Source organism: Podarcis liolepis (assembly GCF_965112155.1).
Source record: "Podarcis liolepis genome assembly, chromosome: 4".
Taxonomy (NCBI): Eukaryota; Metazoa; Chordata; class Lepidosauria; order Squamata; family Lacertidae; genus Podarcis; species Podarcis liolepis.
Window position 1 is genome coordinate 54573955 of NC_139558.1, and position 13987 is coordinate 54587941.

The following is a 13987-nucleotide window of genomic DNA, read 5'->3' on the forward strand; positions in this document are numbered from 1 at the left end:
ATGAGGCAAAACTGCCAACCTGTTACATTTTGGGCGATAAGATATAACCAGCTATGGTCACTCTGTAAGTCTGATCCAAACCTTCATTCCTTCTAGTAAAAGGCAATCAAAATGATCAAGGGGGCTTGAGCGACTTCCCTATAAGGAAAGATTAAACCATTTGGGGTTATTTAGCTTGGGAGGGGGATGTGAGTAAAGAGGAAATATAGTAAAAGTGTATAAAATTATGAATGCATACAAGAAAGGAGATTCAGACTAAACAAAGAAAAACTCCCTGATGGTTAAGAACTGTTCAACAATGACACAGACTTCCTCGGATAGTGGTAGACTCTCCTTCACTAGGAGTTTTTAAGCAGAGATTGGATGGCCATTTGTCATGGATGCTTTAGTTGAGATTCCTGAATTGCAGAGGGTTGGACTAGATGACCCCTCAAGCACAACATGAAGACAACATTATTCCTCTTTGGTTTATCCCTGTATACAGAATTAAGAGGTACACTACCTCTGAATTTTACTACTGTGACTAGTAAGCTGGGGTGCAGCAAATAGAAGAAACAGTGGCTGATAGGGCCAAGGGAAGTTGTGGTGGATCTTGCAGAACCAAATGTTTGGAGGCACCAACCATCATTTTTATATTAGCAAACTGCCTCACTTTCATACTACATCTGCTCCTCCTTTCTGCCGCTTATGGAGAACTATGCAAGAGGCAAATTTGACAGACAAGAATCAAAGACATTTTCCCCCATGCACAAGAGAGTCTTCTTCTTTTTTATTTAATAATATTATAATTATTCTAGAACTTAGATTCCAGTATGAAAAATAGGAGACAACCTATGAACTAACTATACATATGATCAGAATCACAGAAATCGCACAGCAATGAGTTTTGTATTTTTCCTAACTTCAATTTGACAATACATTTACAAACATATATTTTTAAAGTACTGGTACTTCCTTTGCTTCTCCTTGCAGTCTTAGAGAACAAGTAGCATTGCTAAGTTGCCTCTTGGATGCTTGATCTGGGGCAGCCCAAGGAAAACCTTAAATTGCATGATGGTGCATATTATCACAATTGAAATTACACATGACAGCTATGGCATTACCAGTGATAAATCCAGATATTGGTTTCAAACTGTGGAACTGTTGATCATGTTTAGCTCTCTCTTCCACAGTTACAGCCCAGATGTCCAGGTTGCCTAATTCACAAGCAAGAGATTGAGATATTGTCAGGAAAAATAGGCTTTACAAATAATGACAGCATCAGCTATTTTCTCAATGTGCTATGAAGAATCTAAACACTGCTAGACTTGCAAAAAAAAAAAAGCCCTCCACCACAGTGGCTGAAACAACTCCCATTGCCTCATGGGATGCTGAAGGAAGGAAAGCTCAGCAACTGTTATAGAGGAGACCAATAAGCATATATCCTTGCTGTGCATACAGCAAGCTGGTAACACAGGCTGCTAGCAACACAGCTACAGCTTGCTGCTGAAGATCTAGAATCTATGAATACAGTTGCCAGAACCCATTGGCAACCATAAATATCATTCTGGTGATCAAAACAGTAAAAAGATTATTGTATTACAAGAAGATAGTGGTTTAGTCATTTAAAACGGCATCAGGATGTATCTTATGATAAGATGTAGCATCACTGTATGGGTTGGTGGGAAGAAGTTGTTACAATGCACACATCCTCTACCCTGTAACATCCCCTCTAGTCAGCAGCAGGTACAAAACAAATAGACACTTACTGTAGCCTCTGTTGAACCAGAAGCAAAAAGCCTGCTCTCCATCTAACTATTGGAAAAAGTAACTGGCTACCAAGGCCAGTCAAAATGTGTGAATCTCCAGCAAAGGTGGAAGATTAGGATCAGCAGGTGGGCCCCCAACTAATTTTAGGCATAAATCCCCACCTAAATCGTATGACACAATCTTATCAGACCCCTGGGCATAGGTTATATTTGAGCAACAACCTCTTGCTGCCTTTACCTTCAGCCATGCCCTGCATCAGCCTCCCCGACTTTCAACAGCCACCCAACAACACTCAACACATATAAGCAGTAGGGTGCTTTTTTTCAACAACTGCAACTACACACTAAGTTTATTAGTGTGTTCAAGCCCAACTATATTTTCCTCATGAAGCTGGAAAGCAAGCATGAACAAGAAGCATTTGGGGGGGGGGTCCTAATACTTACCAGCAAAAGGTGTTGGAAACTGAGCCATGGTTCAATCACCTTTAACTTGCTAATAGATGCCTGGGGAGTAAAGAGTGGCACATTAAGACAAGCAGGTATACAGGTATTACTTCAGAGGTATTTGCTTACTATCATATAATTTACTGATATACAGAAAAAGAGAACTTCTCTATAAATGCAGTAGTCATGTAAATATAATCAAGACAAAAACGGTTTCCAAATGCTATGAAATATGCCCAGGGCAGCAAGCATAAAATATTAAAGAAATACAATATTCAGCTTTCTTCCTGCTCCCAGTTACAACATTGCTCCTGATTTCAGAACCTAGTTGTTCCTGGCCATCAAATACTCAGCCATCTGCACTTAGCTGCATCCTTAGAATGGCATTTTATTTTTACCCTATTGTTACCCTGCCTCTGTCCTCCACTGGCCCCTCTGCCAGTTACCAGTTCAGAAACCTCACTCATTACCTCTGCCTACAGCTCTGGAGAATTTCCCTTTCTGTGTGTATTATAATCAATATAGACCCCTGTCCGTATACTAAAGATTGAATTTGGATCACCAAGTTCTAGAGTATCACATTATTAAGACAGAGAAACAGCAAATATAGTGAAAGCTATTTTATCCATAGCCTGGGGGAAAAATTAGACACAAGTTTTTCTTACTATGATAATCAGCAATTATGCTCTACAATATGTGCATGCCTGCTATGACTACAATAATTTTGCAGTCACTTTCTAAAATACTAAATATCTTTTAGCCATATTTCACTGTTTCCCAGAAAACTCCAGTGGAATTATATGTGATGTTTAGCAATTACAACATGAAGAATGCTAATAGCTCTTTGTTTTCCCTAAAATCTTATATCCACCCAAATAACACTAAGAATATGTACATCCCATATCTATCCCTAGGCAACCCATTTGAGAAAGACATCACCCTTCAGTAAAATAAAGTATGTGGGTTGCATTCAATGTTAGTTCTACTGGGAACAGGCTCGTTGAAAGTAATGGACATGACTAACTGAGGTCCATTAATTTTAATGCAGCTACTCTGAGAATAACTTTAATGAAATACATAGGGTTGTATTCAACCAAGTCTCAAGAGGTTTGAGGGAATTGGTGAATCACTTAGGACAAAAGGCCAGGTAACCTCCTAACACACACAATAGCAAGCTTTGGAAAACACATGACTCACAAATGTAGACCTAATAGCCATTTATTATGTTAACACTCAAGATTCACTGTTCTACAGCAGCCAAAATCTGTTGTAAAACATGGATAGGGAACCCACTGCCCTCCTAATATTCAGACTTCAACTACCATAAGCTAAGTAAGCGTAACTATACAGGTAATTAATGGGCACTATACAGGTAACTATACAGGTAACTAATGGGCACAGATGATGGGTACAACAACCCAACAACATCTGGAGGACCAGATTGCGTAGTCCGGCTCATAAAAGTTGTCACCTATGGTTTGAAAGCATAAAACCTTTCTTAAACTTTCAGACTAAACGGAATATGAAGAGGAGGAGGAGGAGGAGGAGTAATACTACTACTACTACTAATAATAATTTATTTCTTGTACTCCACCCATTTGATTCCTTGTCCGAACCACTCTGGGCAGTTTCCACTCCTGCCTCTGCTCCTTACCTTGCACAACAGCAGAACATGGGAAAGGAGCTGCCCAGGTTTCATTGTCAACAGAGTCTGTTGACTCCAGGTAAGGAAGCCCTTCAAACTCTCACCAACATAAAATGATTAAGTACCATACTCCAAGAAATGAATGGCACTCTCTCTCTCTCCCAAATGCTCGTTGAAGTAAAGCAAAATCTTCTCCCAATCTTTTATAGACTCTGCATAGCTCAATATGTTAAAATATGCTAGCCACATTAGATGCCCCCATGATTGCTGATCATTGTATCCCTAAGGAAAAAGATTGAACAAGATAGACCCCATTCCAACAATAAATTAGCATGCATAGTAAATTACACAGAGATTACCAAATTACTACCATAGAAGTACGTACAACAGAAACTTAGAACCACACCCATTTGCTTAAAAGAAAAGTATGTTTTTCTTTCACTTTAAGTAGTTAAAGTGAAAAGATTAAAGATTTGAAGAAATTACAGTCTGGGTGTAATTTCCAGTCTTACATACGTATAAATCATTTTGATTCAGTTGATTAAGGAAGTTTCATGCAATATACCGGTAATTGAGAAATAAAAGCTACACACCATGGAGTTCTCATAAGGTCTGGCAAAGGGACAGATTTTTTTCAATTAGGGTTGTTACTAACATTGTCACAGTGCTAACTTTGCTTTGTAGCTTAGAAGAATCTTAAGCAAAAATGAGGGTGTTAGAAATACATCAAAGAGGGAAAAAACCAAGCATCATCCTATGAGGGGCTACTTATTTGGAATGCTAATATTCTTATTTTATACAGCATCAGTGTGCATGGTGCTTTACAAATCACAAAAGAACCGGTACAAAAGAACACAGTCATCATGAGTTCTGGTCAGCAGTCCACCTGGGTGAGATCCCAAGGCTGGTAGCTGGGTCAGTGAGTTTTATTTGGGAGTCTGCATGAAGTTTACTCAAATGAGCAAACAAGACAGAGCTCAACAGCAAGAATAAATCAGCCTAGCAAGAGCGAGCAAGAAAGTACATAATGACAACCAGTACTTGGCAAGATGTCCAGGCCTGGACTGACCTACAGCAGGACGTTTCTATGGGGCTTTCATCCAACTGCAAGACTGAATGTTAATTGTATGTACAATGTTGTGACAATTGTAATGAGACCTCTGGGTACAGGGTGGTATATAAACCATTCATGAACTTCTGGGTGCATAAAACTAGTATGCTCATCAAGAGGGCAATGAAACACAGAGATAACAGCATGATAAACCTTAATCTTGCCTTCAGATGTAGATTTGACTGGTATAAACTCCCTTGGATCCTTCAATGATGACCATATTGGTCCAAGTGCTGAAAATGGAATAGGTTTATTGGTGTGGGGAGTTTATAGGCAAGATAGTCTGCGTAGGGATTTGTTTTCACCTCTAGAACTGGGGTGTTCTTGTCTATCCCCCTCCCTTTCTAAAGTTTAAAAAAAGGTAAACAACTCAAGGGTGATCTTGCCCCCAAATATCAACAACTTTGGCTAACATCCCTTTTTGGGTGACCTCCACAAAAAATACTGATTTCTTAATTTTGGGTTCAAAAAATTAGGGGTCATCTTATACATATTTTATACACAGAAAAATACAGTAATAACAATCATCTGTTCCTTAGCAAGATGACTTGTTACACTGTGTCATGATTTATTTAACATAAACAAAGCCAAAATGAAGAAGCCATGTGTGAAAAACTAAGTATACGGTTACTGCTTCCATAGAAATTAAGAGGATAAGTAGTAGACTGATGCTGGTAATCAAATGCCCTTGCTTAATTGATCATCAGCAAGTGTGCCCACCTCTATAAAATCCAAAGTTTTAGCAGTTTGCTGGTCTGGAGCATTCAGGTGTGTTTTAACACAACGCTAAGGACGAAAGACATCAGCAATGCTGCCCATACAACTGGGAAGGTTTATAAGGCCATCACCACCAATTTTAAGTCAATCACTTTAGAGTGAGAAAGATTATTCAAAAGTGAAAAAGATTCAAGACAGTTGTCAATTTTCCCAGGAGTGGACGTCCCAGCAAATTCACCCCAAGGTCAAGCTCTGCAACGGTCAAAGAAATTGCAAAAAGCCCAAGAGTTACATCTCAGGCTGTACAGCACTCAGTTGGCATGTTAAATGTTAAAGTTCAAGACAGTAAAATTAGAAAAAGACAGAACAAATATGGTTGTTTGAAAGGGTTGCCAGGAGAAACCCTCTTCTCTCTAAAAAGAACATGGCAGCATGGTTTAGGTTTGCAAAGTTGCATCTTAACAACCATAAGACTTCTAGAACAATGTCCTTTGGACAGACAAGACCAAAGTGGAGATGTTTGGACATAATGCACAGCACCACATTTGGCAAAAACTAAACATAGCATATCAGCACAAACACCTCATACCAACTACCAAACATGGTGGTGGAGGGGTGATAATTTGGGCTTGTTTTGCAGCCACAGGACCTGGGAACCTTGCAGTCATTGAGTTGACCATGTATTCTTGTGTATATCAAAGTATACTACAGTCAAATGTGAGGCCATCTGCCTGACAGCTGAAGCTTGATTGAAATTGGGTTGTGCAACAGGACAACAATCCCAAGTACACCAACAAATCTACAACAGAATAGCTGGGGGTGGGTGGAGAATCAAGGTATTGCAATGGCCCAGCCAAAGTCCAGACATCAACCAAATCGAAATGCTGTGACAGGACCTTCAGAGAGTTGTGCATAAATGTCACACCCAAGGAACACAGAGACATAAATCACAAACTAGACAACTCTGTATGTAGTTCACAAAAACAGTTAACAATAATGTAGAGCATTTCCATACCGTCTATTACATGAAATCTTAAATAATACATACAGTGCCAAAATAACAACATGCACAACTCAGTATCTCAAAGCCAAACAGTTCTGAAATAAGTCCATGAGAGCAACACTCTTTGTGTATATGTGTGCTGGTGTGATCCCAACTGAACTCCGAGACACATGGATTTCAATCCGTTTCGAGAATCTTCTTCTGGTCAGACCAAGAAGGAGCTATACAATGGCAGCTCAATGCTCCACCAAATAGATCAGCTCCCACCTTAGAATGGCACTCATATACAAGATGGCCACATCAGACTCACTCTCCCAGGCACCACACAAAGTGGTGGCAGTGAGTGAACTGGGGGCTTCTCCTTGCAGCTACAATAAAATGAAGGCTCAGATGCAGCCTGGGCAAGTCAGAGGCTTCCGTGCTGCCGCCGCCCCAGAGAAGAACACAGGAAGGACTCAGGAAAGTGTCCTCCTCCTCCCATAGCCTGCAGGCAATGCACACACACACACCACACACTGACAAAGCTGCTCATCCTGCGCCCTCCCTCTTTTTCCTTGCATGGCAGCTTGGGGACAGACGCAGGAAAGAGAGAAAGCAAGAGTGCAGAACAGGGGAGGAGCCCCACTGGCAGGAAAGACGCTTCCCTCACCAAAGCAGCTGCCAGAAGGTAAGCATTGGTGGTGATGGTGCTCCTGCGGGGGAGACCTCCTCATCTGGGTGACAGGCACCCTGGTAGGTGGGTGGGCAAGGAAGCATCAAGCAGGTAACTCGCCTCCACCACCCAAACTTTGCATCAGGCTATGCCCCTCCCTCATACACTGCCCCCTCCCCTTGCCTGTGCCCCCACTTCCATCTTTTAAGTACCAGCACTTTTTCCCCCTAGAAAAGAAGCACTAGGAAATCCATACTGACATTCCAAGCTGTGTAAAAATCAGTGATACTTTTTTTTTTTTGCAACTCTGAAACCTAACTCTGGCACCATATTGAGTAACGACAGCAGATAAAAGAGGAATTCTCAATTGCTACACTATATTAAGAAAATTTGGCAGTTTTACCACAGTCAAAACTGAGATTTTTAAAAAGCAATGCACTTTTAAATAGTGAACACACTTGTGGGACCAAAAAGATTATCTCACTTCTGCAGATGATTCAAGGTTGAGGCATGAGTAAATATTAGCAGAAGGGTGAGTAATAAATTATGAAAGATTGTATACCATGTTCACTGCACAACTAGCTGTAATCCAGACTTCCTGGATTAGACACAGTACAAGAATCAAGGTGTAAATAGAAATTAAATTTGTTGCCAAGTAACACTAGCAGCCTCAGTGTTTAAGAGTGCATTTTAGCAGGTATGGCTGCTGCTCCAACCATTTTTGGCCAAAGCAATTCTTACATTGGTAACCTCAAGACTTTATTACTGCAATGCACTTTATGTGGGACTACCAACACGCCTGATCTGGAAGTTCCAGCTAGTGCAGAATATTGTGGCTAAACTGCTGATCACAGAATCATAAAATTGTAGAGTTGGAAGGGACCCTGAGGATCATGGGAACAGGCTACTGACAGCATGTAACACTGGTGCTTAAAAGCTTGAACTGGCTGCCTAAAGTTACCAGGCCAAGTTCATGATTCTTGGGGGAGTCTTTGTTGGTGGTCCTCCATGGCTCAAATGCACAGCTTGTAACTACTAGAATCTATGCATTCAGTTAAAAAAAAATGCATTCATTATTGTGGAACTCTAACCAGACTGAGATTAGCCAGACATCCTCTTTGCTGAACTGCTGGCACATGCAAAGACTTTGTTATTTCACTAGATGTTTAAAGGAAGTGCTCAGGACTGAGATGAATTTTCACTGTTCTTATTCTTTGTAAGGAATTGGGATATAATTTTATGTACGTTGCTTAGAAATGTTAATGATTAAATGATATATAAAAACCTTAAATATATAAAATGTTAAATCAATACCTTTATCCACATAAGATACCATCTTGGTGCTGAAGATGAACTTTCTGCATTTTATTAGGAATATTAGAAGTAAATTCACAGTAATGGGACACAGGTGGTGTTGTGGTCTAAACCACAGAGCCTAGGGCTTGCCGATCAGAAGGTCGGCGGTTCGAATCCCCACGATGGGGTGAGCTCCCATTGCTCAGTCTCTGCTCCTGCCAAGATAACAGTTCGAAAGCACGCCAAAGTGCAAGTAGATAAATAGGTTCCACTGTGGCGGGAAGGTAAACGGCGTTTCCATGTGCTGCTCTAGTTCGCCAGAAGTGGCTTGGTCATACTGGCCACATGACCTGGAAGCTGTCTGCGGACAAACGCCGGCTCTCTTGGCCAGTGAAGCAAAATGAGCGCAGCAACCCCCGAGTTGTCCGCGACTGGACTTAATGGTCAGGGGTCCCTTTACCTTTACAGTACAACTGCACAGGTCTCATACGTACGGCAAGACTCTAATTCAAGAAGCCAAAATGTTTACTTTTCAGAAAGTTGTGTGTGCATGCAACTGTGTACTTCTTGCATTTAACTTGGGAATAAAACATTTAGCAACATTTAATTTTAGAACAATAATTTGTTTTTAGATTCTATAGCAATTTTTCAAGCAAAGCCTTGATTTGCAAATTAACAGCATAAGCAAGTAGTTCATTAGTTTAATTACCCTTGCATAAATCCAAAGGGAAGTCTGCTTAATGAAACACAATTCTTCAGCAAACCAATAGCTTCTAAGCTGTTTCAGGCACAGAGCCATCACATGTGCTTCTAACAACTAAGCATGAGTCTTCAGCAGCTTAAAACGATGGGTCAGCTGAACTGTGGATCATTTATAAACCAACACACAAGATCCAGATGGTAGAACAGCGCAGGGAAGGCACTAGCTCTGCTATTCCTACAGTAAGCAATACAGTAAGCAAAAAGTATTGCTGTGCCCCTACCTGGAAGACAGGGACAGCCTAACTCCTGTTGTATATGCTCTGGTAATCTCTAGGTTAGATTACTGCAACCCCTGTGGGGCTGTCTCTGAAGATGGTTCAGAAACTCCAATACAATGAAACATGCAAATGAGCCCTTATTTATAACTCAAACCAAGCACACCTCAAAAGTAAAAACACCCTTTCTCTCCTGGCCATGTCAGAAGAGAGGTGTACAAGCCTTCCAGCCAAAGTAGCTCCTGCCCAGAGGTGAAACACTACATATGCATGCAAAGCAAAGCTCATCAAATCTAAACGCACAGAATATGGAGAACAGAACCAAGCTTTAAGGAGCCAGGAGCAAACATTAGCTACATATTGTGGTTAAGGCAAAATATAAGAACAGCCTACTTGATCAGGTCAAAGGCCTACCTAGTCCACCATCCTGTTCTCTTAGTAGCCACTACTGAGCAGGATTTGAGCACAAGAGCACCGTGCCCTCCTGTGGTTTCTGGTAACTGATACACAGAAGCATTATGAACTCCAACCGTGGAGGCAGAGAATAGCCATCATGGCTAGTATCCAGCAACAGCCCTCTCCTCCATGAATTTGTCTTATCTTTTAAAGCCATCTAGGTTGGTGGCCTCATGTGGGAGCACGTTCCGAAGTTAAGTGTATGCTGAATGAAGAAGTATTTTCTTTTATCTATGTTGAATCTTACAACATTCCCCATCCTTCCAATCAATAAAACAGAGCAGGGAAACCACACACATTATCACTCTTTACAGCTAGACACTAAAGGAGCAAATGTAGAACAAGGCTAAAGTTTTTGCATCATTCATAAGGTCTAATTCTACCTTGAGAAGCCACAAAAGTGCCATATAAATATATGCCATATAAATATGGCATATATTATATGTGCCATATAAATTCAATTACTGAAAACCATTATCTAGAGATATACTTCATCTGGTCCAAATTGGTTTCCAGCACAACTTTACTTTCAAATATTATTAACCCAAATTCTATGTTTTACATGTGAAATAAATTCAGACACCAAGAAGATTAAAGCAGCCAGAATATAGTTCTTTTATAACCAGTTTATAATCAAATTCTGTGGTGATCTTTAGTAATTTGTGAAATATCATTCAAACGTAATTAATATTACCAGCTTTCTTCATAATATATATTCTATATAGACTACGTATTTTATATCCTATGTATACAGACACTGCATTTTTAAAATATAAATGTGAAAAAATGCATTAGCTACCTACATAGGGTATTAATTACATGGTCTATATGGGGTATTTACTACCCAGAAAGACCATGTCTGCTGAAATAAAGGGAGCTGAACACTACAATTAAACTGTAGTTCATTCCGAGCAAGTGTCTAATTCTTCCATACTGTACACTTAGCACAAATAATTGCCTTAAGATAGATACTCCTATTTTCAACAATATGGACTTGGCCAAGCTATTATGCTTGCCTTCTTAAACTGATTTATCTTGTAAATGAGACATAAGCTGTTTGCCTCCTCTTTGTGGATATTTTAATTAGAGATATCAGATGTTATAGATGTGTAGGAATTGTCACCTGATCTCCTTTAAACTTCAGACAACCCAACTAAGATTACATGCATTTGCAGGGTTGGGAAGTGCTTTTATTTAACTACAGCAAAATACAGAACATTTACCATCAAGAATTCATTTCTTTAGTTTGCCCATATAAGTTATATTTTAGGGAACATGAAACTGAATACAATTAAAAGAAGCTTTACATTTTAAAGATTGTTGACATGCTAGGCTGAAAGTCAGATTACACAGCATCTATTCAGCCTTACGCATATGAAAAGCATTTAGAAAGCAGACAGCTGAATTCTTCCTCCTTTATAACCTTCAGCTCTTGAACCATACACTCTGAAAATATGTTGATGTCTGCAGTTTTTAATCCTTGTTAGTCTTAATGCTGTTTTTATTATTTGCAGTTTTCTATTCTATTTTTGCACTCTACTTTTCTGCTGATATATTGATTAGTTGTACTGAATTTTGAATGTTTTATTGTCAGAATAAGTAGAATTATATAGAATTATATATACAGTATGAGATAATAACTGCTCTGTGGAGGAAGTTCCTTAAAAAGCAGGGTACAATTTTAAATAAAACAAATCTAAACGCAAGCTTGTGAACACAAACTAGCCAATATAACAATGTATAGTTTAAATATTCAGCACTATCACTACATTGGTTTGATTTATTATACAGCTACTGATCTGATTACACAGCTACAGATTTTCAAACAACAGTATCACAGTAGTTTAAATATTCATTATGATTATCAGTTCTCCTTTACATATTTAACAAAATATGTTTTTAAAAGCAACTGTAATTCAGCCTTAAATAAGATGCAATGCTCCTTGCAATCTCTTCAAATTGAAAGTTTATAATTTATATTCTGCTCTTAAAACCCATTAAAACCATATAGTCACTATATTCTGTGGACCAAGTATTTATCCATCAGGAGCCTAACCAAAAAACCCCCCACAAAAACACATTTTCAATTAGTACCTAAAACCAAGCAAAGTTGGTGCCAGCCAAATTTCTGAGGGGAATGCTACAGATGAGGTGGCTTGCTTCCTTAAGAGCCCTTGCTGATGGCACTACTGACAAGCCGAAAGAGCAGATCTCAAGTCCTGGGTCAGTTAATATTGGGTGACAGTCTCTCAGATAAAGCCATATAGGGTTCTATATGTCAAAACTAAAACCTTGAATTGGACTTGACAGCTAATTGGCAGCCACTGCAAATGCTTCTAGGCTGATGCAATATGGTCTCTAGGTAAGAGACCCAATAAGATCCCCACAGCTGCATATTGTACTAGCTGCAGCTTCTGAACAATCTTCAAGGGCAGCCTCATGTAGAATGAACTGCAGTAGTCCATATAGAAAATTACTATAGCATGAAGCAAAGTGGCCAAGCTACCCCTTTCTAGGAAGAGCCTTAGTTGGAGAACCAGCTGGATTTGGAAACTTGTGCTTCCAGCAATAGGTGGAATCCAAGAATACTCCCCTCAAACTAAATACCTGATCTTTCAGAGGGGGCATAATCCTGCCTAGAACAACTCTCATACCCAATTCCTAGACATGGAAGCCACTAATCCACAGTGCAGAACTTATCCTCAGATATAGGATGAATGGTAAGTGGAATTTTCTTGAGAATTTTCTTTTGATTTATGTCTGCCCAATGCAAGGCTTTTCCTTCTGCCAACATATGCCATATAGTCAACAACTGATTAATGTGTGTCTGAATGACTCACAGTCAAACCTGGAAGTAACCCAAAAATGTCACTAAATGGGTGGAATGGGGGCAGAACAGCGCATGCTTATATGCACTCCGCTGATGGACGTAGTGGCCAGGAATGGAACCCCTGTGCATAATGGTCATTAAATGTCTTTTCCAGATCAAATACAATATTCACATAACACATGCATCTGCTCAAAATGGATGCCTTTATAGGGCACTATGAATTTTTTATGTTGAAACATTTTACATGTGCTCTTCGTATTTTTTACACTAATGAAACATTCAAAAAGGTGTGCAAGAATGCTGGCTTTTATGTCAAGAGAAGCATTTAGTGGAGAAGGATAAGTAAAGGTTGCTTACGGACTGCAGAGCTGAAAGCCAGTGTACTCTGGCCACCCACACGATGTGTGTGGAAGGGGGTCTGTGTAGGGGAAACAGGGATTAGCAAAAATAGTCTCCACTTCCATCAGCAGGATCCCTCCACTGGATTCAAAAGCCATACATAGACGAAGGAATCTTTTCATCCATGGAAAATGAAATTAGAATCCAACCCAAGTCTAAAAGAAATCTGAAATTAAAAAATGTTATGCTATGCTCAGGGATGCTCCCACTCACAGGAGCGAATCAACAGCATAATAGCAATTATGATAGTCTAAAATAATAGCTGTCATTCCCATTTTGAAGCTGGAATCTTCATTTATTTTCACTTTATCAAAGTCAAAGAAAGAACAAGGATCAGAAGCTACATACCAAGGTACTTTACTATTCAAGCAGTAGTCACTACTACTTCTAATTGAGCATGAAGGCTTTAAGTTATTTTAAGCTTTTCATAATTAGCCTTTGCCATTCACAGTTGCATTGCAAAAGGTTAACATTCTTAACCAGAAGCTGCTGCAGACATAAAATTTGTATATGGGAATGGTCAGTTACAAGTCTAATGACGTCTTAGGAACCTTGCCAGATTCATCTCAGACTCACAATTCACCTTTAGAAAGCTGTCTTAAGAACAAGGTCTTAAGAACTTATCCTCAGATAAAGGTCAGACAGATATTTGTACTATAATATAGAAGTGAAGCCATATACATCTAATAAATATTTCATAATTAGCTTC

General features: G+C 39.5%; 1 protein-coding gene across 3 annotated transcripts in view; it reads right to left on the reverse strand.

Annotated features, from left to right (window-relative positions):
- The window catches only part of ITSN1 (intersectin 1), an 84282-nt gene that overhangs the window by 64697 nt on the left and 5598 nt on the right, over positions 1-13987 (reverse strand). For all 3 annotated transcript variants that reach the window (XM_083500164.1, XM_083500165.1, XM_083500166.1), the window contains exons 2-3: positions 2193-2252; positions 1104-1196 (exon numbers count right to left, since the gene is read on the reverse strand). In XM_083500164.1, the coding sequence (XP_083356290.1) occupies positions 1104-1196; positions 2193-2220 (121 nt within the window). In that variant the 5' untranslated portion in view covers positions 2221-2252. The remainder of the gene's footprint in view (positions 1-1103; positions 1197-2192; positions 2253-13987) is intronic.